General features: G+C 43.0%; 1 protein-coding gene across 6 annotated transcripts; it reads right to left on the bottom strand.

The window, feature by feature from the left end:
* Positions 1-16,145: 16,145 nt before the first annotated feature.
* On the bottom strand, positions 16,146-23,235 carry LOC130539556 (uncharacterized protein DDB_G0286299-like). Of its 6 annotated transcripts, none has more exons than XM_057057987.1 (15): positions 22,202-23,235; positions 21,421-21,476; positions 20,492-20,646; positions 20,317-20,399; positions 19,548-19,733; positions 18,923-19,222; positions 18,787-18,850; positions 18,516-18,556; positions 18,241-18,403; positions 17,534-18,157; positions 17,344-17,470; positions 16,995-17,281; positions 16,857-16,918; positions 16,740-16,780; positions 16,146-16,629 (listed from the first exon to the last, which is right to left on the bottom strand). In XM_057057987.1, the coding sequence occupies exons 1-14, from the start codon at positions 22,304-22,306 to the stop codon at positions 16,745-16,747; spliced, it is 2,289 nt and encodes a 762-aa protein (XP_056913967.1). In that variant the 5' UTR covers positions 22,307-23,235; the 3' UTR covers positions 16,146-16,629; positions 16,740-16,744. The 6 variants fall into 6 exon arrangements, with proteins under 6 accessions (XP_056913967.1, XP_056913971.1, XP_056913966.1 ...); XM_057057991.1 differs by having other exon boundaries at positions 19,016-19,222; positions 22,202-23,234; XM_057057986.1 differs by having other exon boundaries at positions 18,516-18,565; positions 22,202-23,234.
* Positions 23,236-23,642: the final 407 nt, after the last annotated feature.

Below are 23,642 nucleotides of genomic sequence, written 5' to 3' on the forward strand. Positions count from 1 at the left end.
CGACAGGATCTCAGTAAAAGAATATTTACAAAGATGAAAAGTAGCTCTGGATCCATTTCTTGATGAAAAATTGCTTTATTAAATGTTTTTACAACAGCGGAATATAACTTGAGAATGTGCCATCACGTCTTGGCTTGAAAATGTCAAGGGACACTAATTATTTCACGTATTAAGTAATTGTTATTTTATCATTATGGACATTGATATTTTATTTTACTATCTAAAGTTAATTTTAGCGTAAAATATTGCATTTCTAAAATACGGCCGCTGAATGTATTGGGGTGTGTTAAAAATAATTAAATGGACTTGGCCATTTTTACCTTCGACCGGGGTCATAATTATTATGCGACACCATGACGTTATTTTACGTGTGCCATAGTGTCCGAAAGATCATTTTAAATTCAGTGCGCTACGTAGTTCACTCAATCCAAGTCCTCATGTGGCATGTGGCGAGTAGTGAATAGGGAGGGGGTTTAGATAATTGAGATCTGAACAGGTGTGCTAGATTGGGCTGACGAGCAAAGGGAAGACACAGGTATGCAAGAGTGTTCTGATTAGCTTGGAGCAGACTGTAACTCTAGAGGAATGACAGAGAATGAAAGGAGAAAACTGCCTTTCATGGGGGAAATTAACGTTAATATATTAACTGATATGTTTAAAGAGGCTTTAATGTATGCTATGGTGAATTGGCTTTGAAGTACTAAACATTTGGTGCTTTGATACAGCAATACAATCGTACATTTTAAATGTATGTTGGCTAAAATAAACAACTGAATATTTAATAGATTCACAAGCAGTCCAACAAATATGAGCTACACACCACATGCAAATGAATTTTCCATGGACAATGTTCATCCACTGATTCGCTCCTTCCTGGAAAGAACAACCGTAGAACAGTGGGAGTCCTTTATTCAGGGTCGTCCTGACGATGCTACAACAATTTTAGTGGCAGAGTTGATTCTAGAAATCATTGCAGCTCTGTACAACTCCGTTGTATCAACTTTGGCGTCTCACACCACCACATCTGAGAGGAGAGTGTCCTGACCAAGCTGGAAGAAAATCTTTCTCAGACAATAACAGGAGCTTTGGGAATTCAAGATGAAGTAGACACTGATGAAATTAAGACCTTGACGGACATCATTCAAAAGGAGGTGAAAGCTAACCTGAACCATTCACATTCCAGCAGTGAAAAAGTAACCAGCCAGCGAATCACCCCGATCTCCAGAATCAATGCCATGATTGTCCAGTTTGTGGAGATTTTCAAAAAGTTTTCAGATGAGATCAAGACTTTTATTGGCCCTCGTCCACATAAAATTAGTGAATGCACACTAAGTTCAAGAGATCTTTTACTGGACGAGGACATAAAATCACCCATTGCAGAGGAGATCAGGAAGGAAATCAATGATGAGTTTAGGGATATCTTCAGTCCTCATGTAGAGTAGATCTTCCAGAAGATGAATGTAAGGACTTGCATCGTGAAATATCGGAGGAAATTAAAATAGTAGCTGAAGAAATACGCACCTTCTCTGAGACAAGATCAGAAACATTAGCTGTCAAACCTGTTGTGAAAAAAATCAAGTCGTTTTTCGCAAAGAGTTTTGCCAAAGTTTGCCTAATGCGCATATTTGCTAAGCTGAAGAAGAGAAACATTCCAAGCAGGCCGAAGCCAAGAGTGACTCAGTAGAGACGATACTGGAGAAACTTTCATCCCAGTTTCTGGATCAGGAAGATCACAATACTGAATGTGAGGATGCCTTAGTCCAGGTGTTCACAGACTTGTGTGGGAACAAAGTCTTGGATTTCACCAAGAACTGAGTAATGAAATTTACCATCACTCAGTACCAGAAGATCCTTCTCCCACAGTTGAGAGGGAAGATCAGAGTGAAGTCCATGCAGACATTAGGAGCAAAGCTTGGGTCTTTATCGGTTTAATGAAGTGGTACCTGAAGACTCAGGTAAACTGGGTCATTGACAGGGTGACGGTGCCTTATGTGAACCGCTCTGGGATGAACAAGTTGCCAGCACCAGTCAGAAGTGATGAAAACATAGCTCGCCAAGAGGCACTGCGAGCTAAAAACAGATTGTATGTGAAGTTTGTCATCGAGAAGGTAGTTTTCACGGTGTGCTCGGATGCAAAGATGCTGCCAATGACAGCCTATGATCTAATCAACAACCTGGTAGAAATAGTGTGGGAAAGAGTCAAAGAAGAGCAGTTTTACACAGACTCTGAAGTCTTTGAGAATCTGGAGAAGAACATTAAGAAGCTGCTCTACAAAGTGTTGGGCTCTCCAGACAATGTTATGTTTTCAATCATCTGTGAAGAGCCAGTAGTTGTTGATCAAATCATGTTGATCATTAACAAACAGTTGTTAATGCCAAGAAAAAAGAAAAGTGTGATCACCAGGTTCTTCTCCTCACTGGGCAAATCCCTTTCCAAGGTTTTCAAATGCACTAACTACTGAGTGCACGAGGACCAACTAAAACTCAGCCTGAACACCAGGACATATGTATTTAGAATCTTTGGATTACGCGCTTCTTGTGAGGAACTTGCCAGCACCACCGTGATGATTATATGGGTGGTAAATCTGGTGATGGTAGGGTGTGTCACACTGAGGGGTAGACAATTTCATGGGCTGCAAGAGCGAGCAGGAAACTTCTGGTCTTTCTGAGGATGCGACAGATGTGTCCAAATGTACACTAGCGAGTACCATGAATACCGGGGTATAAGCTCACCTGAAAATTTACAGTTACCTGGATAAGCTGCCGGAGGTTTTGTGTGAATTGTGGATATGTAAATTGCATACTGGATATCATTGTGTGTCGTTATACATCTTGTCAACCCATGTATGATGAACTTTTGAAGATAAATTAAAACAATACATTTATTGGACTCCCTGATTCTTTTGAAGATGAAAAGTTTCCACTTTAAACAAATGTCCCCCCCAAAAAGGCTTTTTTTCTTGAAAGGTTTTGAAGATGCTGTTGCTGTGTCATTCTGACACCTTGGCCAGAACCATTCAGATTGAGATCCATTGTGCCTTAGCACCGCAGTCCTGACGTTTACTTTCCTACAATATATTTTTTTTTAAACTAAAATAAAAAATAAATCCTTCCCAGAAAAGCTCTCTACTACACCGACATACAAAAACATTGATGTATACTTGCCTATCCTCTCCTCCCCCCACTTCCCACCTCCTTAAGGCAAACGGAAACGGGCAGAGAGCAGGTACAGTCTTGGTCAAATGGAAGAATGAGTAGTTTACCAGGACAGGCAGGGTCAAAACAAGAAATCGGCCCGAAAAATAATGCTAGAGAATCGGGCACGGGATCGCAAACAATCTACAAGCGCGTGTGTCTGAAACCACCCCCTATACCCTCATAGTGCACTCAAGAGTGTGTACGCCATTTTGAAATTATGTCCGAATTCTTCGTGAGCATTTGCTCGACCCGATGCAGTGCACTCAATGTATCCACACACTGCACTGGAAAAAGTAGTGTACAACCGATGTACCCTAACTCAGAAATGTATCCCATCAGCCTTGACGGTATCACATGACCTTTTTTTTTTAAAAAAAAGGTAATTTCCACTGTGCAGTTTGATATATGACATTTTTGGGAAATAAGAACTCAATGTGTAGTTTACAATTGTTTTCAGTAGGGGTCCAATATTATCATCTTAAAATATTACAACGTAAATGTGTAAAAAAAAAAAAAAAAAAAAAAAAAATCAACCACCACACTGCCCCCCCCCCCCCCCCCTCACTTTAAATTGTTCTTCAAAATTGTCTGTTCCTCACCAGGCGACAGGATCTCAGTAAAAGAATATTTACAAAGATGAAAAGTAGCTCTGGATCCATTTCTTGATGAAAAATTGCTTTATTAAATGTTTTTACAACAGCGGAATATAACTTAAGAATGTGCCATCACGTCTTGGCTTGAAAATGTCAAGGGACACTAATTATTTCACGTATTAAGTAATTGTTATTTTATCATTATGGACATTGATATTTTATTTTACTATCTAAAGTTAATTTTAGCGTAAAATATTGCATTTCTAAAATACGGCCGCTGAATGTATTGGGGTGTGTTAAAAATAATTAAATGGACTTGGCCATTTTTACCTTCGACCGGGGTCATAATTATTATGCGACACCATGACGTATTTTATGTGTGCCATAGTGTCCGAAAGATCATTTTAAATTCAGTGCGCTACGTAGTTCACTCAATCCAAGTCCCCCATGTGGCGAGTAGTGAATAGGGAGGGGGTTTAGATAATTGAGATCTGAACAGGTGTGCTAGATTGGGCTGACGAGCAAAGGGAAGACACAGGTATGCAAGAGTGTTCTGATTAGCTTGGAGCAGACTGTAACTCTAGAGGAATGACAGAATGATGAAAGGAGAAAACTGCCTTTCATGGGGGAAATTAACGTTAATATATTAACTGATATGTTTAAAGAGGCTTTAATGTATGCTATGGTGAATTGGCTTTGAAGTACTAAACATTTGGTGCTTTGATACAGCAATACAATCGTACATTTTAAATGTATGTTGGCTAAAATAAACAACTGAATATTTAATAGATTCACAAGCAGTCCAACAAATATGAGCTACACACCACATGCAAATGAATTTGCCATGGACAATGTTCATCCACTGATTCGCTCCTTCCTGGAAAGAACAACCGTAGAACAGTGGGAGTCCTTTATTCAGGGTCGTCCTGACGATGCTACAACAATTTTAGTGGCAGAGTTGATTCTAGAAATCATTGCAGCTCTGTACAACTCCGTTGTATCAACTTTGGCGTCTCACACACCCACATCTGAGGAGAGTGTCCTGACCAAGCTGGAAGAAAATCTTTCTCAGACAATAACAGGAGCTTTGGGAATTCAAGATGAAGTAGACACTGATGAAATTAAGACCTTGACGGACATCATTCAAAAGGAGGAGGTGAAAGCTAACCTGAACCATTCACATTCCAGCAGTGAAAAAGTAACCAGCCAGCGAATCACCCCGATCTCCAGAATCAATGCCATGATTGTCCAGTTTGTGGAGATTTTCAAAAAGTTTTCAGATGAGATCAAGACTTTTATTGGCCCTCGTCCACATAAAATTAGTGAATGCACACTAAGTTCAAGAGATCTTTTACTGGACGAGGACATAAAATCACCCATTGCAGAGGAGATCAGGAAGGAAATCAATGATGAGTTTAGGGATATCTTCAGTCCTCTGATGGTAGATCTTCCAGAAGATGAATGTAAGGACTTGCATCGTGAAATATCGGAGGAAATTAAAATAGTAGCTGAAGAAATACGCACCTTCTCTGAGACAAGATCAGAAACATTAGCTGTCAAACCTGTTGTGAAAAAAATCAAGTCGTTTTTCGCAAAGAGTTTTGCCAAAGTTTGCCTAATGCGCATATTTGCTAAGCTGAAGAAGAAACATTCCAAGCAGGCCGAAGCCAAGAGTGACTCAGTAGAGACGATACTGGAGAAACTTTCATCCCAGTTTCTGGATCAGGAAGATCACAATACTGAATGTGAGGATGCCTTAGTCCAGGTGTTCACAGACTTGTGTGGGAACAAAGTCTTGGATTTCAACCAAGAACTGAGTAATGAAATTTACCATCACTCAGTACCAGAAGATCCTTCTCCCACAGTTGAGAGGGAAGATCAGAGTGAAGTCCATGCAGACATTAGGAGCAAAGCATGGGTCTTTATCGGTTTAATGAAGTGGTACCTGAAGACTCAGGTAAACTGGGTCATTGACAGGGTGACGGTGCCTTATGTGAACCGCTCTGGGATGAACAAGTTGCCAGCACCAGTCAGAAGTGATGAAAACATAGCTCGACAAGAGGCACTGCGAGCTAAAAACAGATTGTATGTGAAGTTTGTCATCGAGAAGGTAGTTTTCACGGTGTGCTCGGATGCAAAGATGCTGCCAATGACAGCCTATGATCTAATCAACAACCTGGTAGAAATAGTGTGGGAAAGAGTCAAAGAAGAGCAGTTTTACACAGACTCTGAAGTCTTTGAGAATCTGGAGAAGAACATTAAGAAGCTGCTCTACAAAGTGTTGGGCTCTCCAGACAATGTTATGTTCTCAATCATCTGTGAAGAGCCAGTAGTTGTTGATCAAATCATGTTGATCATTAACAAACAGTTGTTAATGCCAAGAAAAAAGAAAAGTGTGATCACCAGGTTCTTCTCCTCACTGGGCAAATCCCTTTCCAAGGTTTTCAAATGCACTAACTACTGAGTGCACGAGGACCAACTAAAACTCAGCCTGAACACCAGGACATATGTATTTAGAATCTTTGGAGTACGCGCTTCTTGTGAGGAACTTGCCAGCACCACTGTGATGATTATATGAGTGGTAAATCTGGTGATGGTAGGGTGTGTCACACTGAGGGGTAGACAATTTCATGGGCTGCAAGAGCGAGCAGGAAACTTCTGGTCTTTCTGAGGATGCGACAGATGTGTCCAAATGTACACTAGCGAGTACCATGAATACCGGGGTATAAGCTCACCTGAAAATTTACAGTTACCTGGATAAGCTGCCGGAGGTTTTGTGTGAATTGTGAATATGTAAATTGCATACTGGATATCATTGTGTGTCGTTATACATCTTGTCAACCCATGTATGATGAACTTTTGAAGATAAATTAAAACAATACATTTATTGGACTCCCTGATTCTTTTGAAGATGAAAAGTTTCCACTTTAAACAAATTTCCCCCCCAAAAAGGCTTTTTTTCTTGAAAGGTTTTGAAGATGCTGTTGCTGTGTCATTCTGACACCTTGGCCAGAACCATTCAGATTGAGATCCATTGTGCCTTAGCACCGCAGTCCTGACGTTTACTTTCCTACAATATATTAAAAAAAACTAAAATAAAAAATGAATCCTTCCCAGAAAAGCTCTCTACTACACCGACATACAAAAACATTGAGGTATACCGGCCTATCCTCTCCTCCCCCCACTACCCACCTCCTTAAGGCAAATGGAAATGGGCAGAGAGCAGGCACAGTCTTGGTCAAATGGAAGAATGACTAGTTTACCAGGACAGGCAGGGTCAAAACCAAGAAATCGGCCCGAAAAATAACGCTAGAGAATCGGGCACGGGATCGCAAACAATCTACAAGCGCTGTGTCTGAAACCACCCCCTATACCCTCATAGTGCACTCAAGAGTGTGTACGCCATTTTGAAATTATGTCCGAATTCTTCGTGAGCATTTGCTCGACCCGATGCAGTGCACTCAATGTATCCCACAATGCACTGGAAAAAGTAGTGTACAACCGATGTACCCTAACTCAGAAATGTATCCCATCAGCCTTGATGGTATCACATGACCTTTTTTTTTTTTAAGGTAATTTCCACTGTGCAGTTTGATATATGAAATTTTTGGGAAATAAGAACTCAATGTGTAGTTTACAATTGTTTTCTTTCAGTAGGGGTCCAATATTGTCATCTTAAAATATTACAACATAAATGTGAAAAAAAAAAAAAAATCAACCTACACTGTTTCCCCCCCCTCCCTCACTTTAAATTGTTCTTCAAAATTGTCTGTTCCTCACCAGGCGACAGGATCTCAGTAAAAGAATATTTACAAAGATGAAAAGTAGCTCTGGATCCATTTCTTGATGAAAAATTGCTTTATTAAATGTTTTTACAACAGCGGAATATAACTTGAGAAAGTGCCATCAGTCTTGAAAATGTCAAGGGACACTAATTATTTCACGTATTAACCCTTGTATTATGTTGAAAAAAAATTACAATAATTATGTTGCGGGTCATTTTGACCCGTACTGTGTAAATCCATTCAAAACAGACAAAAAACAGTTTAAACCAACAACAACTTTATTTTAGAATATATGAACATTCAGAAAAGAGACATAACAATACATTTTAATTTCAACACTATATTTAGGAACTATTTTGTTCAAGTTTTTCCCTATGAATTTTTTTTTCCATTTAACTTGCCCCTTTTTTCACATTTTCCAAATTCAACATTTCAATGCTCTCCACATGATGGACAGAATGTAACTGTGTGCTTTCTGCAGATATAACTCTTGCATTTCACACAAGAGGTACTTGTTTTGATGTCATCTCGGGAGGGACAGACCTGGCATCTTTTCCATTTCTTTACACCTGTGTCCACTGGATCCACTGCAGATTGGCTGGATGACCCCATCTTGACCTTTTCAATGACAGCTGCCGCTGCTGAGGATCGGGCTGGCCTGGCTCGCCTCTGGATCATGGGAGTGACGAGTGCTTTGCCGAGTTCTTCCAGGAAAAGCCGACGTCGGTACAATTTCCCGGCATTCCATTGCTGGTTGATTTCAGTCCACAGAACATAGGCATTGTAAGCAGACACATCCACAATGTTGTAGAAAATCACCAAGGGCCAACGGGCAGTCTTGCGCTGGCAGCTGTATGTTGCTGTGACTTTGTCCAGATTGTCAACTCCTCCTTTGGTGGAGTTGTAATCGAGGATCATTTGTGGCTTCATGTCTTCTCTTGTGCTCAGAGATGCATCTGTGTGCATTGTGCTCATTACAAGAACATTCTTGTTTCTCTTTGGGCAGTATGAAACAACTGTTGCTTTCTCCGTGAAAACAAATACTGAGGAATGCAGAGGTCTGCCCTGCATCTTAAGAATTTCACTGGGAAGTTCTTGCTTATTTCTTCTGACTGTTCCCAACATAGTCAGCTTTTTCTTGTGAAGTTCTTCTCCAAGGCGGTAGGATGTAAAGAAGTTGTCACATGTGATGTTATGACCTTGCAACCCTTCACTCATCTCCAGCACCACACGCATCCCCTGATTCTTCTCAGATGCTCCTCCAGGTAGCTTTCCAGTATACACTTGCATATTCCATGCATAGCTGGATTTTGCATCACAGGCCGCCCACATTTTGATGCCATACTTGGCAGGCTTACTGGGCATGTACTGTCTGAAAGGACAGCGCCCCCTAAATGGAACAAGGCGCTCATCTACAGTAACATGTGGACCAGGATTGTACAACAAAGGTAGAATTTCAACCCATTTATCCCATACATCTCTAATTGCAGCTAGTTTGTCTCTTTCACGACGACCAGCTCTGGTTTCACGGTTGTCAAATCGGATCACACGAGATATCATGTGAAATGTCTCCAGAGACATTGTTGCTCGAAAGATTGGCCTTCCATACTCTTCATCCCATAGACTTGAAGTTGCTTCTCCCTTTGACCTGTACATTCCAGCTAATACCAGAATTCCGATGTAAGCATGCAAGTCAGTCTGATCCAGTGGCTTCCATTTCTCCTGAAATACACGCCTCCCCTCCAAGTTGGTCATTTCCAGTATGATCTTCTCAATTGGTGGGAATATGAAGAGCTGAAATGTTGATATGATATCATCAACTCGTGTGACAGCAAATCTTGTAGGACCGGGAGTCATTTTGATGACATTGGAAGATGACAGTCTACCTCGGCTTTGGTGTGGTGATGTTGACCATTTTATTTTACCATCTTTAGATGCCCATGTCTCCTCTGTGGATGATGATTGCTGCATTCCTTGGCTTTCATCCAATGGAGAGACAACGGCAGGCTCATCCTCTGAATCCTCCTCATCATCAGAAAATTGAAAATCTGGATCATCAGTTACATTGTCCTCGGTCTCTGAAATATCCTCTGTCTCTGAAACCTCTTCCTCTGCATCAGTGTCTGAGTTCAAAATCTGTGATAAAGCTTCTTCAGCTGTAAACGTTCTGGAGCTCATTTTTGGTGTGTTGGTCAACGAGATGGCATAAGAAAAGTGACAAGAAAAAGGGAGAGAAAGTCCCTCCTCGATGCACCTGGGTCTCTGGCAGTCAAAATACAATTAAATGTACATCACAGCACAATACTCTTTGATGTAGATCAGAAGGACATCAAAAGGCATGTTTATTTTGGATATTTACTGCTACTTACTCACATAAAAGTGTCCGGGTCAAAATGACCCGCAACATAATATTCATATTCAAACTCTGCACAGACATTCCACTAAACACCACAGTGTCCAAATTTTACACACCAATTCATGACCCTAGATGAGGAAAAGTCACAAAATTTCATGAAGAAAAACCAAAGATAACCAGTACTTTGATCAACACAAAAACCAAAACGGGTCAAATTGACCCGTAGCATAATACAAGGGGGTAATTGTTATTTTATCATTATGGACATTGATATTTTATTTTACTATCTAAAGTTAATTTTAGCGTAAAATATTGCATTTCTAAAATACGGCCGCTGAATGTATTGGGGTGTGTTAAAAATAATTAAATGGACTTGGCCATTTTTACCTTCGACCGGGGTCATAATTATTATGCGACACCATGACGTTATTTTACGTGTGCCATAGTGTCCGAAAGATCATTTTAAATTCAGTGCGCTACGTAGTTCACTCAATCCAAGTCCCCCATGTGGCGAGTAGTGAATAGGGAGGGGGTTTAGATAATTGAGATCTGAACAGGTGTGCTAGATTGGGCTGACGAGCAAAGGGAAGACACAGGTATGCAAGAGTGTTCTGATTAGCTTGGAGCAGACTGTAACTCTAGAGGAATGACAGAGAATGAAAGGAGGAAACTGCCTTTCATGGGGGAAATTAACGTTAATATATTAACTGATATGTTTAAAGAGGCTTTAATGTATGCTATGGTGAATTGGCTTTGAAGTACTAAACATTTGGTGCTTTGATACAACAATACAATCGTACATTTTAAATGTATGTTGGCTAAAATAAACAACTGAATATTTAATAGATTCACAAGCAGTCCAACAAATATGAGCTACACACTACATGCAAATGAATTTGCCATGGACAAAGTTCATCCACTTATTCGCTCCTTCCTGGAAAGAACAACCGTAGAACAGTGGGAGTCCTTTATTCATGGTCGTCCTGACGATGCTACAACAATTTTAGTGGCAGAGTTGATTCTAGAAATCATTGCAGCTCTATCCAACTCCGTTGTATCAACTTTGATGTCTCACACACCCACATCTGAGGAGAGTGTCCTGACCAAGCTGGAAGAAAATCTTTCTCAGACAATACTAGAAGCTTTGGGAATTCAAGATGAAGTCGACACTGATGGAATTCGGACCTTGACGGACACAATTCAAAAGGAGGTGAAAGCTAACCTGAACCATTCATATTCCAGCAGTGAAAAAGTAGCCAACCAGCGAATCACCCCGATCTCCAGAATCAATGCCATGATTGTCCAGTTTGTGGAGATTTTCAAAAAGTTTTCAGATGAGATCAAGACTTTTATTGGCCCTCGTCCACATAAAATTAGTGAATGCACACTAAGTTCAAGAGATCTTTTACTGGACGAGGACATAAAATCACCCATTGCAGAGGGGATCAGGAAGGAAATCAATTATGAGTTTAGGGATATCTTCAGTCCTCTGATGGTAGATCTTCCAGAAGATGAATGTAAGGACTTGCATCGTGAAATATCGGAGGAAATTAAAATAGTAGCTGAAGAAATACGCACCTTCTCTGAGACAAGATCAGAAACAATAGCTGTCAAACCTGCTGTGAAAAAAATCAAATCGTTTTTTGCTAAGTGTTTTGCCAAAGTTTGCCTAATGCGAATATTTGCTAAACTGAAGAAAAAACATCCCAAACAGGCTAAAGCCAAGAGTGACTCAGTAGAGACGATCCTGGAGAAACTTTCATCCCAGTTTCTGGATCAGGAAGATCACAATACTGAATGTGAGGATGCCTTAGTCCAGGTGTTCACAGACTTGTGTGGGAACAAAGTCTTGGATTTCAACCAAGAACTGAGTAATGAAATTTACCATCACTCAGTACCAGAAGATCCTTCTCCCACAGTTGAGAGGGAAGATCCGAGTGAGGTCCATGCAGACATTAGGAGCAAAGCATGGGTCTTTATGGGTTTAATGAACTGGTACCTGAAGACTCAGGTAAAGTGGGTCATTGACAGGGTGACGGTGCCTTATGTGGACCGCTCTGGGATTAACAAGTTGCCAGAACCAGTCAGAAGTGATGACGACGTAGCTCGCCAAGAGGCACAGCGAGCTAAAAACAAATCGTATTTGAAGTTTGTCATCAAAAAGGTAGTTTTCACGGTGTGCTCGGATGCACAGGTGCTGCCAATGACAGCCTATGATCTAATCAACAACCTGGTAGAAATAGTGTGGGAAAGAGTCAAAGAAGAGCAGTTTTACACAGACTCTGAAGTCTTTGAGAACCTGGAGAAGAACATTAAGAAGCTGCTCTACAAAGTGTTGGGCTCTCCAGACAATGTTATGTTTTCAATCATCTGTGAAGAGCCAGTAGTTGTTGATCAAATCATGTTGATCATTAACAAACAGTTGTTAATGCCAAGAAAAAAGAAAAGTGTGATCACCAGGTTCTTCTCCTTCCTGGGCAAATCCCTTTCCAAGGTTTTCAAATGCACTAACTACTGAGTGCACGAGGACCAACTAAAACTCAGCCTGAACACCAGGACATATGTATTTAGAATCTTTGGATTACGCTGCCAGAGGCTTTGTGTGAATTGTGAATATGTAAATTGCATACTGGATATCATTGTGTGTCGTTATACATCTTGTCAACCCATGTATGATGATCTTTTGAAAATAAATTAAAACAATACATTTATTGGACTCTCTGATTCTTTTGAAGTTGAAAAGTTTTCACTTTAAACAAATTTCCCCCCCAAAAAGGCTTTTTTTCTTGAAAGGTTTTGAAGATGCTGTTGCTGTGTCATTCTGACACCTTGGCCAGAACCATTCAGATTGAGATCCATTGTACCTTAGCACTGCAGTCCTGACGTTTACTTTCCTAGAATGTATAAAGAGACAACTAAAATAAAAAATAAATCCTCCCCAGAAAAGCTCTCTACTACACTGACACACAAAAACATTGAGGTATACCGGCTCATGAGTCTCCCAGCAGTATCCAGGCTGTGAGATTGCTTGTCCTTTCCTGTCCTGTCCTGTCCTGTCCTGTCCTGTCCTGTCCTCTCCTCTCCTCCTCTCCTCTCCTCTCCTCTCCTCTCCTCTCCTCTCAAGAGTGAGGACAGGTGTCTTGGGTCAAAGGTCACTGATTAGTTTGAGGGCGGGAGCTACTCCCAGTGTCTGCAAACTCGGTTATAAACAGATTATAAGGACTTAAAGCATAGTCCTGGGCAAACTTCTGCGAGGGTTCCTCTGAGACGTGACCTCTTTTTTCTTTGTGTTTTGGAGACTTTGATCCAAAAACACTACAGAATGCGGGTCCAAGCAACTCCTGTGGGTAGCTCGGCGCCAACATGGAGCTTTTAAACTATCTTTAACACATTTCTCTCTCAATTGTCCATTTGTCAGAAGGATTTAAGAAGCTTTTTCCTGCTGTGGTGGTTGCGTAGCTGGGCTGAGGTCAGCTTCACTCGTGTTGTTCCACAGGTTTCTTCTGTCGATTGATGCTTTTAATCTCAACCTCCTGAGCTTTCACCCTTATTGGACCTCACAAGCAACTGAATCTTCAAGGTCTCTTTCATGCTACGCCCCAGGGCGCTCCCTGCTGGCTTGAGGTGGTAGGAGCCCACCTCCACTCTTTACGGGTGAGGCTTTTGGAAAAATAGGAATTTTTAATGTAATAAGTAGTCTGAAACTGTCTCTTTGCTTCAGTCTCAGCTCAACTCCCGAAATGCAACAGTTTTCACCGACTGTTTCAGTAACACTCTGATCCCTCAGGTTTCTTTCTCATGTTCTGTTGCCATGGCAGCAAGACAGGAAATTAACCAAATCCAAAATGCAGCTGATGCCTTTTCTTTCTGGAATTCTGTCCAGTCACTGCGCAGTTTGTAGTTCTATTGCAGTAGTTTGTGGTGTTCCTGCAGTAGTTAGTAAATGCTGCTGCTGTGGCAGTCGTGTGGAGCATTAAAGTAGTAGTTTGTAGTACTGCTGCAGTACTTTGTGGTAATTGTCAAGTAGTTTGTGATATTATTGAAACACAGCATGTGAGTCTGAATGTTTACCTGCCCGGTCAGGTAGCTGCGGCAGATTCCCATTTTTCAGGCGTCTACTCATCACCGTTGCTATGGAAACATGCTAAGAATCATCAGACGCTGGAGCAGCTGGAGCTGATCTTTGGTCTGATTCTCTGCGAGTGTTTAGCGTTGATAGCTGCTCCTCCTTTCATCCCTCAGCACGTCCTCGCTTCTCTTTCATCCTTTGATAACTTTTTCATAGTTTTGATGGGATTCACATTTTGATTCTCCAAATCTTCTTAAATCGTCTTAAAACCTGGAACCTTCCTCGGTCTTTGATGTTCTGCGTTGATGTTCAAGGTTATTTGAACAATCCTTTGCATATGTTCGTGATGTAAAAGCACCCCTCGGGTGTCCTTGGAGAGGCTGGGCAGCAGCAGTGCATGCTGGGTAGACTGCAGGACCGTTTCGTCTCTCCTCATTGTTCCTGGAGAACACCGGCGCTGACTAGCTACTCCGTCTCATCCCAACCTGTCCATAAAATAAAGTTCCCTGAAAATGTGTGGGAGAGGTGACACAGTGATGACCCGGTGCAGTATAGACAACGATCCATACGCACATGAAACATCTGTGAGTCCGAGAGGCTCCGAGGAAGGCTAATAACATCCTCCCACGTCCAGATATATACATTAAACTGATTACATGAACCAGTGTGGGAATATCAGGCTCCTGGGAATGCCGCGTGGCGGATGCTCGACTGTTTGTCCATTTGAGTAACGATGTGCTGAGTATCCCTCACTGTATTTACACAGATGGACTCAGATGAATCCATTCCTGCCCACCCTGATCATGTGACCTGATCATGTGACCTGCCGGAGATGAGACTTCTCCACAGACTTCTCTTAATCAAGGATGTCGGTATGTTGCCAGTTTACAAGTTGTTCAATGTAAAGCAATTTTAAATGCAACTTCAAGTAATGATGCTAAAAAAAAATGGCCCAGGAGAGTCTGGCACTGACGCCATTACCTGCACACAGGTGAGCCAGGGGAAGCAGATCTGGACGAGTCTCCAGGAATGTCAGACGTAGTAGCATGGTTAACCTGAAATGTTACTCTTGATGTCTGTGGTATTCAGGATGTGTTTTAATCCAATGTCAATGGTGACTGACTGACCAGCTGGTTCCTCCCTCCGAACTTTCCAACAACGACCAGAAACACTAAAGCTCAGCAGGTGCCTCATCTACACCGTGGCAACATCGCCCCCTGCTGGACGAGCTGCAACATGTACGCATTTCAATCTTCGCTCAGATGACGAAGGTACCTGCAAGGTACACGCACACACACACCCACACACACATGTACGTACATGGCAATGGCTAAAAACACACGTACGTACTTACAAACATACCTATGGACATAGATACATTCATACAAATACATACACATACGTACATACATTAATTCATTCATTCATAGACACATGCACACATACATACAAAAAGTTTTTTCACATACACACACATTCATTTATTCATGCAAACACACACAGACATACATACAAATGTAGATACATTCAAACACAAAGATACATGAACAGACATATACATACAGACACACAATGATACATATGCATACTAGATAGATTCATATATGTACATATAAATACACACACATATACAGTATATGCATACATATATACTTGCATATATCCATATACTGTAGACATACATAAAAATACTAAGTATATCCACACACACATACACACAGAAATATATACACACATACATATGTACTTGCACACATGCATTTATACATACACACACACACACACACACACACACACACACTTAAGACATACATAGATACAAATATACACATACACACATAGATATACACATAGATATACACACGCATACTTACAGATATAGATACAAGAGAAATGTAGATGTGATGTATGGATGATGAACATGATGGTCATGAGGATGACGACATCTTTTATGGTGATGACGATGGTGGGAGGTGATATGAATACATTTAAATATACTGTATATGTGATGATGATGACTTTCACATGCACTTCAGTTGTCCAGTTACAGTCGGATTAATAATTTGTCATGTTTACAGATTATCGCCTTAACTAGAAGATGTAAACAATAAAAAATGAACAAAATTACTTAAGTGGACAGAAAGTAACAAAGTGAACCTTTTATTCTCACATTTGTTGCAGCAACAGGAAACAGGTGTGATCAGTTTTCTCTGGTTACACAGAAAATCAGCATAAACACAATTTCACAGATCTGGAAGAAAATTAGAAACAAATGAAAAAAAAGGAACAACAGTGAAAACAGCTTCAATGATTCGAGCTGTAAAGTAAACAGAATATCCAAGGTGACCTATAGGTGGCGCCCTAAAGTGGTGTCCAATAGCATCGGTTCCCTTTGATGATACCAATATATAATTAGATTTAAAGCGATAGTATTTGAGCACAGAACAAAATGTCAAGTACTGATAACTGTCCCACTGTCCTGGAGAGAACATTTCCCAGAGATTCTGATATAATTCATCAGTTTGTCCACTAGAGGCGCTGTAACAACGTAGTTCAACACTGATCGAAGTGTAAAAAGAAACAAAAAACAAGGTTCAGGGGCTCAAACATCAGGATTCTGTTGTTGAACTGAAAGCAGAAAATAACACCATTAGTTGTTATAACTGAACACACACACACACACACACACACACACACACACACACAACACACACACACACACACACACACACACGTACCAGAGTTAATGAGAGGTGATTTTCTTCCTGGATTTCTTTTTCTGGAACACAGGAAACATCTGGTCAGATTCGTCATCAGAACATTCATGTCTATTTGAATCTCTTTAGGATTTTTACTGTAGAAGTGGGAGGAGCCAGTTCTTCTGCAGCCTCTTCAGCCTCCTTTGATCTGTTCTTCTCTGCAATTAAAACATAACGTGTTAATTTCGACCTTTAGCTTGACTGAAATCTCAGGTTACTGATGATGCTTCTCACTCTTCTTCTCCGCAGGTACGTCCGAGCTCGGTTTTATTTCATCTTCCTTTGCTTTGATCTTCTTCTTCTTCCTCTTCTTCTCTGGAAGTATCTCGCATGTCTGTTCGCTCATCACACCGCTGTCATCTTCACTTGGCAACAATTTCTTCTTCTTCTTCTTTGGTGGCAGGTTCTCCTTTGAAGAGTTCTCTTCCTGCTGTTTGCTGGGTTTCTTCTTCTTCTTTGATGTTTTTTCCTGGTCCTGAGCAGCATCAGGTCGAGGCGTGTCCTCTTGGATCAGTTTTTGTCTATAAGGATAAATCAGCTTTAGTACACCGACATATTTTCCTTATCTGCATCAAACACTGACTTCTTCTTGTGTCCTGATGTCTTGCTGCTCTTCTGTTGATAAAGGAGCCTTTGTTGCTTCATGCTGTTCAGCCTCTTCGTGAAGCGTCTCTTCTTTGGGATGGAGGGCAGCTGAGGAGCGTCTCCATCTGGAAGAAAAAGAAAAGCATCTGTAGCTCCTCGATAATTCGGATTAAAGTTGAGTTTTCTACCTGTCAGCTCCTTTTCTGGGTCTATGTCTCCCTCTGCTGGCGGCTCCTCGGACTGCACCACCTCCAACCCTCCCTGCTTCTTCTTCCTCTTCCGATTCCTCCTCCTCTTCTTCTGTGGTGCCTCTGCTGGGCTCCCAGACATCTCTGCCTCCTCAGGCTGCTCCTCACTCACCTCCGTCTTCTTCTTTTTACTTCTCATGTCCAGAGAAGTGACGGGAGTCTCTGCCAGGTTCTCTTGTACTTCATCTTGCTCTATTTTCCTTTTCTTGGACTTTTTCCTCTTCTTTTCTACCACCACCTCCTCCTGCTGCTCCTCCACCTCCTCCTGCTGCTCCTCCACCTCTCCCACTCTCTCTTTGTCCTTCTTTTTCTTACTGGAGATGGAAGAATCTCTCGACGCTTCTAAGATGAAGACGTTTGTGCTTGAAGGATCTGAATCTTTTTTGTTCTTCTTCTTCTTCTTCCTCCTGGGAGTTTCCACATCTTCGCAGGACTCGGCGGCCTCGGCAGGAAGTGCTTCTGTCACTTCCTGCTCATCCATTTCGTCTTTTTCAATGTTGAGGACAATGCTGACCCCCGGATGCACTCGTTCTTCAGCCCCCGCTGTCGGCGGTTCCTCTGAAACTGACCACAGAAAACACAAAGCAGGAGTAAGTCTTGACCTTCAGCTGACTAACTGAAGGTCAACGATGCTCCAGACATTCGACCTTCCACACGAACGGGGTCGTCCTTCAGAAAACAAACATCAACCTCGTGACCACGGTGATGGTTGTTACCCAGGTCGGTGAGCGAGAGGTCGTCTGATTTTGGCGACGTCTTTGTTTCCCCTTCAGAGTCGGGCTGGACTGTGAGGTCAGCGACCTCTGACCTCTGGAGAGAAGACAAACACAAACTGAGTCACCTCAATCAAGATTAAGAAAATGTTAAATTACCCACAAAGACATGTACACTATAAAACACACACACACACACACACACACACCTCAGTTTGTGGCTCTTCCATCTTCTCGTCTTTCTCTGGATCTTCAGATTCTAAAAGTAGGAAACTTCAGATCAACTGACATAAAAAAAAAGTCTTTAACCTTGAACACGTTTCATGTTTGAAAACTCTTAAAAAGGCTCAGACTTGGTATGTGGAGCAATGGTAACCATGGTAACGCTCTGATCCAACGCTAATATCCTGCTCTGGAACGATTCCAGAGTTCGGGGGTCATAAGGTCATGGAACCTCAACTCGTGTCTGGTCTTCCCTACCTGTGGGGGGCGGAGTCTCCTGAGGAACTGGTTCTGGGGTGGTCAACGGGATCTGGCCGAGATCCTGCAACCAAAAACATCAACTGGTGAACGTGGAGGACTCAAACTCTGATTGAAGGTTGTCTCATTACGCCACCTCTGCAGGAGACTCCTCCTCCTCTGCGCAGGTGGGCGTGGCCTTGCTTTGACTGACAGCGGTCTGCTCCAGTGCAGCAGTTTCACCTCTGACCTCTGCAGGAGACTCCTCCTCCTCCACGCAGGTGGGCGTGGCCTTGCTTTGACTGACAGCGGTCTGCTCCAGTGCAGCAGTTTCACCTCTGACCTCTGCAGGAGACTCCTCCTCCTCCGCGCAGGTGGGCGTGGCCTTGCTTTGACTGACATCGGTCTGCTCCAGTGCAGCAGTTTCACCTCTGACCTCTGCAGCTGCGTCCGTCTCCTGGTGATGAAGAAGAGGGGAGAGGAAGAGTCTTACCTCAACAGATTCAGACAGAAAAAGCTGATTTTTTTTCTTGTTTGTTCCAGACAAACAAGTTGAACAAAACTTTCAGAATTGTGACTCAGCTCCTGGAAGCTAGCTGAGCGCCGCGGCGCCAGAATTAGCTGCTAATCAGTTTCAGATGAGCAGAAGGAAAAGAAAGCAGCAGCTCTGAGGAACGTGCTGCTTCCAGACCAGGAAGATCTCAACAAAGGTGAAATTCCTCCCACAGGTGAAGCTGGAGCAGAACCAGCACATACTTGAGATTCAGCCTCGGGTCACAAACCTGCTGCGGCTCATCGGCGTCAGCGCTGCGCTCCACGCCGACTGAACCTGTCAGATCCGGCGCCGAGAGCCCGTCAGCTGCTCCGGGGTCCACCTGGCTGGAAGTTCCTGCATCAGGAAGATCCTCCTCAGAGCCGGAACCCTCCGGCCCGTCTGGTGCCTCTCTGGACGTCCCGGTGGCAGCCGACTGAGAAAAGGTCCAAAGGAACGTGTCAGAGCTGACAGGGCAACACACACTTCCTGTGCAATATTCTCCCATCGCATAAACACAACGATGGACGATCGATGGAGTCTGAACTGATCAAAACGGGATCAATAAAAACATGTTTGCAGACAGTTCTGGTCTGGATTCACTGGCCAGCTGGATCATTCAGGTCAGGACCGACACAAAACCATCGGCCAGAACTGGAGCACAACACAATACACACAGAGACACACACACACTCTCACACACACACACACACGCAGACACTCTCAGGGCAGACAGAGACATGAAAACTCATCCAATCACACTGGAGCTACTGTTCATCCATCAGCTCATTATTACAGTGGCTGGACAACAGCTATGTGTGTGTGTGTGTGTGTGTGTGTGTCTGTTCAGATCAGCTCCTTTTCTTTCTATGAGCACAGATTTCAAACATGAGCCGATGTTTTCGTAGCTGCCTTTAACAAAAGTTCACGTTAAAGATTACTGATAAAACTTCGTGGCCACAGGCTCCACCAGGGGGCGCCATATCCGCCGTTCTCTGGTTTCTCTGCTTCCTCCTCACCTGTCCGTCCAGGTGCTCAGAGCCAGAACCGTCTTCGCTGGCGTTCGGACCATCAGGAGGCTTCAGCTGCTGTGTTTCAGGGTCTGAAAATGAAGATTTTGTTCCTTCAATCCTCACTGAAACACATCAAAACGTTTCACATTTCTAATCTCTGATCATCTGAACTAAAACGGACCAGGCGTTTTGTCGTTTTCTTCTTTGGTGGTGTTGGACGCCTTCACGTCCAGCCCGCTGTCGTCTTCGCTGCTGGCGGCTTCGGCTTCCTCGCTCTTCCTCGGGGAGGCGCCGTCCTCCATCTCCAGCTTGGTGGTTTGGGCCAAAGCGCACAACCTGCGACACAAAACATCGGTATCGAGAGTTGACACAGGCCACGCCCACTGACACCGCAGCAGCCAATCACAGGAGACCATCCTTCACAATAAAATACACCTGATCTGAAACTCAGGCGTTAAATCGAGTCAATTATTTAAAATACTTCACTTTTTTCTGATTTAAGCGTAACCGGAAACAGAATTTATTTAAAATCTACGCGTGAGACCAGATTTGAATCTGGAGGTGTGAAAACAAGCGAGAAAATCACGCTGACAGGGGAATGTGTGTGTGTGTGTGTGTGACTGATGAGCAGAAAGACAAATTCGCTCAGCCAGAAAAACCAAAATGTCACAAATGATGACTTCAACGAAAGATAAAATTTAACATCTCATTAAAAACCTTAATTACAAAATTTAAAAAAAGTTGATTTGACTTTAAAAGACACGAATTTAACTTCGCTCTGATGTTTTTCATGCTGCAGATTTTCCCCCAATGGTCCGATTTATTATTTTAATCTCCAGAACATCGTTGCCATTAAAGTCCCGACGCTCGTCTATCTGTTCCTCGGATGGAGTCATGGCTTCCATCGCTCTTCTGTTCTGGCTCTGGTTCCAGGCCCGGGACTCGCTGGGCAGGAGTCCAGCCGGCCGTTCACACACAGACGCACAAACACAAAGCCCGTTAGCGACGTCCTGTTCAAACAGGCCGTTTGTGATGGCTGAATCTTTCACAGAGGAAATCCTGTGAGGCGCTTTATTCCAGTTTGGCGACTGTTTGGCATCTGTGACGTACTTGGCCCAGGCCGTGTAGATGTCCTGCAGGTTGAGCCTCAGGTGCGGCGCCTCCACCTGCACCGACACACAAACACACCAGCAAACACGTTAACGCTCAACAACAGCAACACGTGTTGAGCTGGAAAAAAGGGAAAATTTAATTTCCGGAGGTTTCAGAATTCCTGATGCCACATGTTCCCGGAAATGAATCCATTCCGCAGGAGAACTGACTCCAGAACTGACTTCCTTTGCTCTAATTAAAATGGACCATTTCGTCAAAGAAACCCGAAATATTAATTAATTAAGCTTCAGTCAGGATGCAAATGTGCGGTGGTGAAAAAGATTAAAGTCCGAGACACCACGAAAGATTTCCATAAGACGATCGTGTGAGAAACTAATTTGTAAACGTCAGAATCAAGTATTTTAATTTAAAGTGTTTTAATTGTTTGTTTTCTGCTCACCAACTCACCAACTGACCATTTAGTGGTGAAATAGTTTCACCTCCGCGGGGTTGAGGCTCTTTTTACGAGCCTGCAGCTCCTGAAACACAATGTTCTTTTGCTGCAAGAGGCCCGAACTTGCTGCCATGTGCTGTAACACAAGCATGCACGCACGCACGCACGGTGGCTGCAGCAACATCCGAGCAAAAAACACATTTATAATTAATTGACTTTCTTATATAACAAAAGGCAAACGCGGTGTTTTAAAATCAGCTTTGATTTGATCGAAGCCAACAAGAAATCAGCGTCACGCGCGCCGATTAAAGCGTTAAATGAACATTTTGGAACAAAAGTTCTCACCTGTTTAACGTGATCTTCCAGCACCTCGGCTGCCTTCGCGTGTCCGTGAAGCTTCAGGTGCTCGTAGATCAGCAGCAGCAGAAGCGCGTCCTCGTCCGGGCTCATCTCGTCCGACTGGAGCGGCTGTCGGGGCAGAATCCGGATCACCGCTGGAATATTGTTATTAACACCTCGGCTCACGCGCCAGACCCAGCGCGAGCGACGACGCCCCCCTCGAACGGCATCATGGGAGATTGAGTCTTGTTCTGAAATATTACCATCAGCCAGCAACACGCCCCGAAATCAAACATTGAGGGGGTGTTTTCGCGTTCGGGCGCATTTTTTTGTGAAATGACGTGAATTTTTTTGTATTGAGACAAAAAGACAAACAAACTGCGAAAGAGCCAATAAATGCATCCGTTTGTGGTTCCGTGTGATCTCATTCCACACCGTGATGACGCTTGCGGGCCGAGACGGTGCGTTTTCCCAGACGATGAGCAAATGTTTGGGTTTACAGAAGAGCATCTGGCAACATTCCTGGTCCTCCTGCTCACTGCCAGGAATCAGACTGGGATCAATCACAGCACCTCCGCCAGGGATCCGCTCCCTGGTCCAGATGGGACGTTTCTGGTTCTGCTGGGACAGAGAGCAAAACTGGACTGGTTCTGCTGGGACAGGGCGCACTGGTTATACTGACCGGAAACACAAGCTGGTTATACCGGGAAAGACTGGATACAATAAATGTGTGCACACGGTCAGACGGGTTAAATTCGCTGGTTCTACTGGGCCAGACTGTTTTTATGAATTAATTCCGCCCTGGATGATGGATGATTGAAACTTTTAACGGCCGGGACCATCTGACCCACTTCCAGGCCTGTTTGTCTGGATGACAGACGGAGCTCAGCATCAGTACAGTAATGTTGCGTAAAGGGAGAAATTCCTGGTTTGGTGCGCGCTGCCAGCTGGCTCCAAGGCCTGGGTCCGGGTCCAGGCTGCAGCCACTCGGCTCGGCCGGGCGGTCTTTGTCCGTCCGTGGGAGAGGGGCCGTGAGAGCCGACGGTGAACGGTTAATGGAAGCACTGGGAGGTTTTACGGTTTTCAGACCGTCAAGTAACAATGGACACCGGATGTAGAGCTTTCAAAATAAAAGCCAGCCTACGAGCGCATGTTGGACGGGACGTAAATATTCAATGGGGAATACATTCCGTATAAGTATGATAGATAATTAAACAACGCAACTAAACTAAGCATATTTAGCGCAAATAATTAGCAAAACATTAAATTAAGTAACATTGGGCTCCATAATTCCCAGCGGGGACAAAATAATTTAATGGCTCGCTTAAATAAAATAAACTACAAGTTTCGTGAGTGAATCAACCAACCAATAAGTAAAATATATATTTATGATCGTAATTCTTTCCCCAGACAATTAAAATATAAACACAGTAAACCGTTCCATGCT

Source organism: Takifugu flavidus, chromosome 15, assembly GCF_003711565.1.
Source record: "Takifugu flavidus isolate HTHZ2018 chromosome 15, ASM371156v2, whole genome shotgun sequence".
Lineage (NCBI taxonomy): Eukaryota > Metazoa > Chordata > Actinopteri > Tetraodontiformes > Tetraodontidae > Takifugu > Takifugu flavidus.

What these genes read in the sequence shown, in the direction of transcription:
- LOC130539556 (XM_057057986.1), bottom strand. Translation starts at nt 22,306, where the DNA reads ATGAGCCCGGACGAGGACGCGCTTCTGCTGCTGCTGATCTACGAGCAC. An exon ending in TGGAAGAGCCACAAACTGAG is followed by an intron (nt 18,404 to 18,515) that starts GTGTGTGTGTGT and finishes TCTTCTCTCCAG; the next exon opens with AGGTCAGAGGTCGCTGACCT. An exon ending in CGTACCTGCGGAGAAGAAGA is followed by an intron (nt 16,919 to 16,994) that starts GTGAGAAGCATC and finishes TTTTAATTGCAG; the next exon opens with AGAAGAACAGATCAAAGGAG.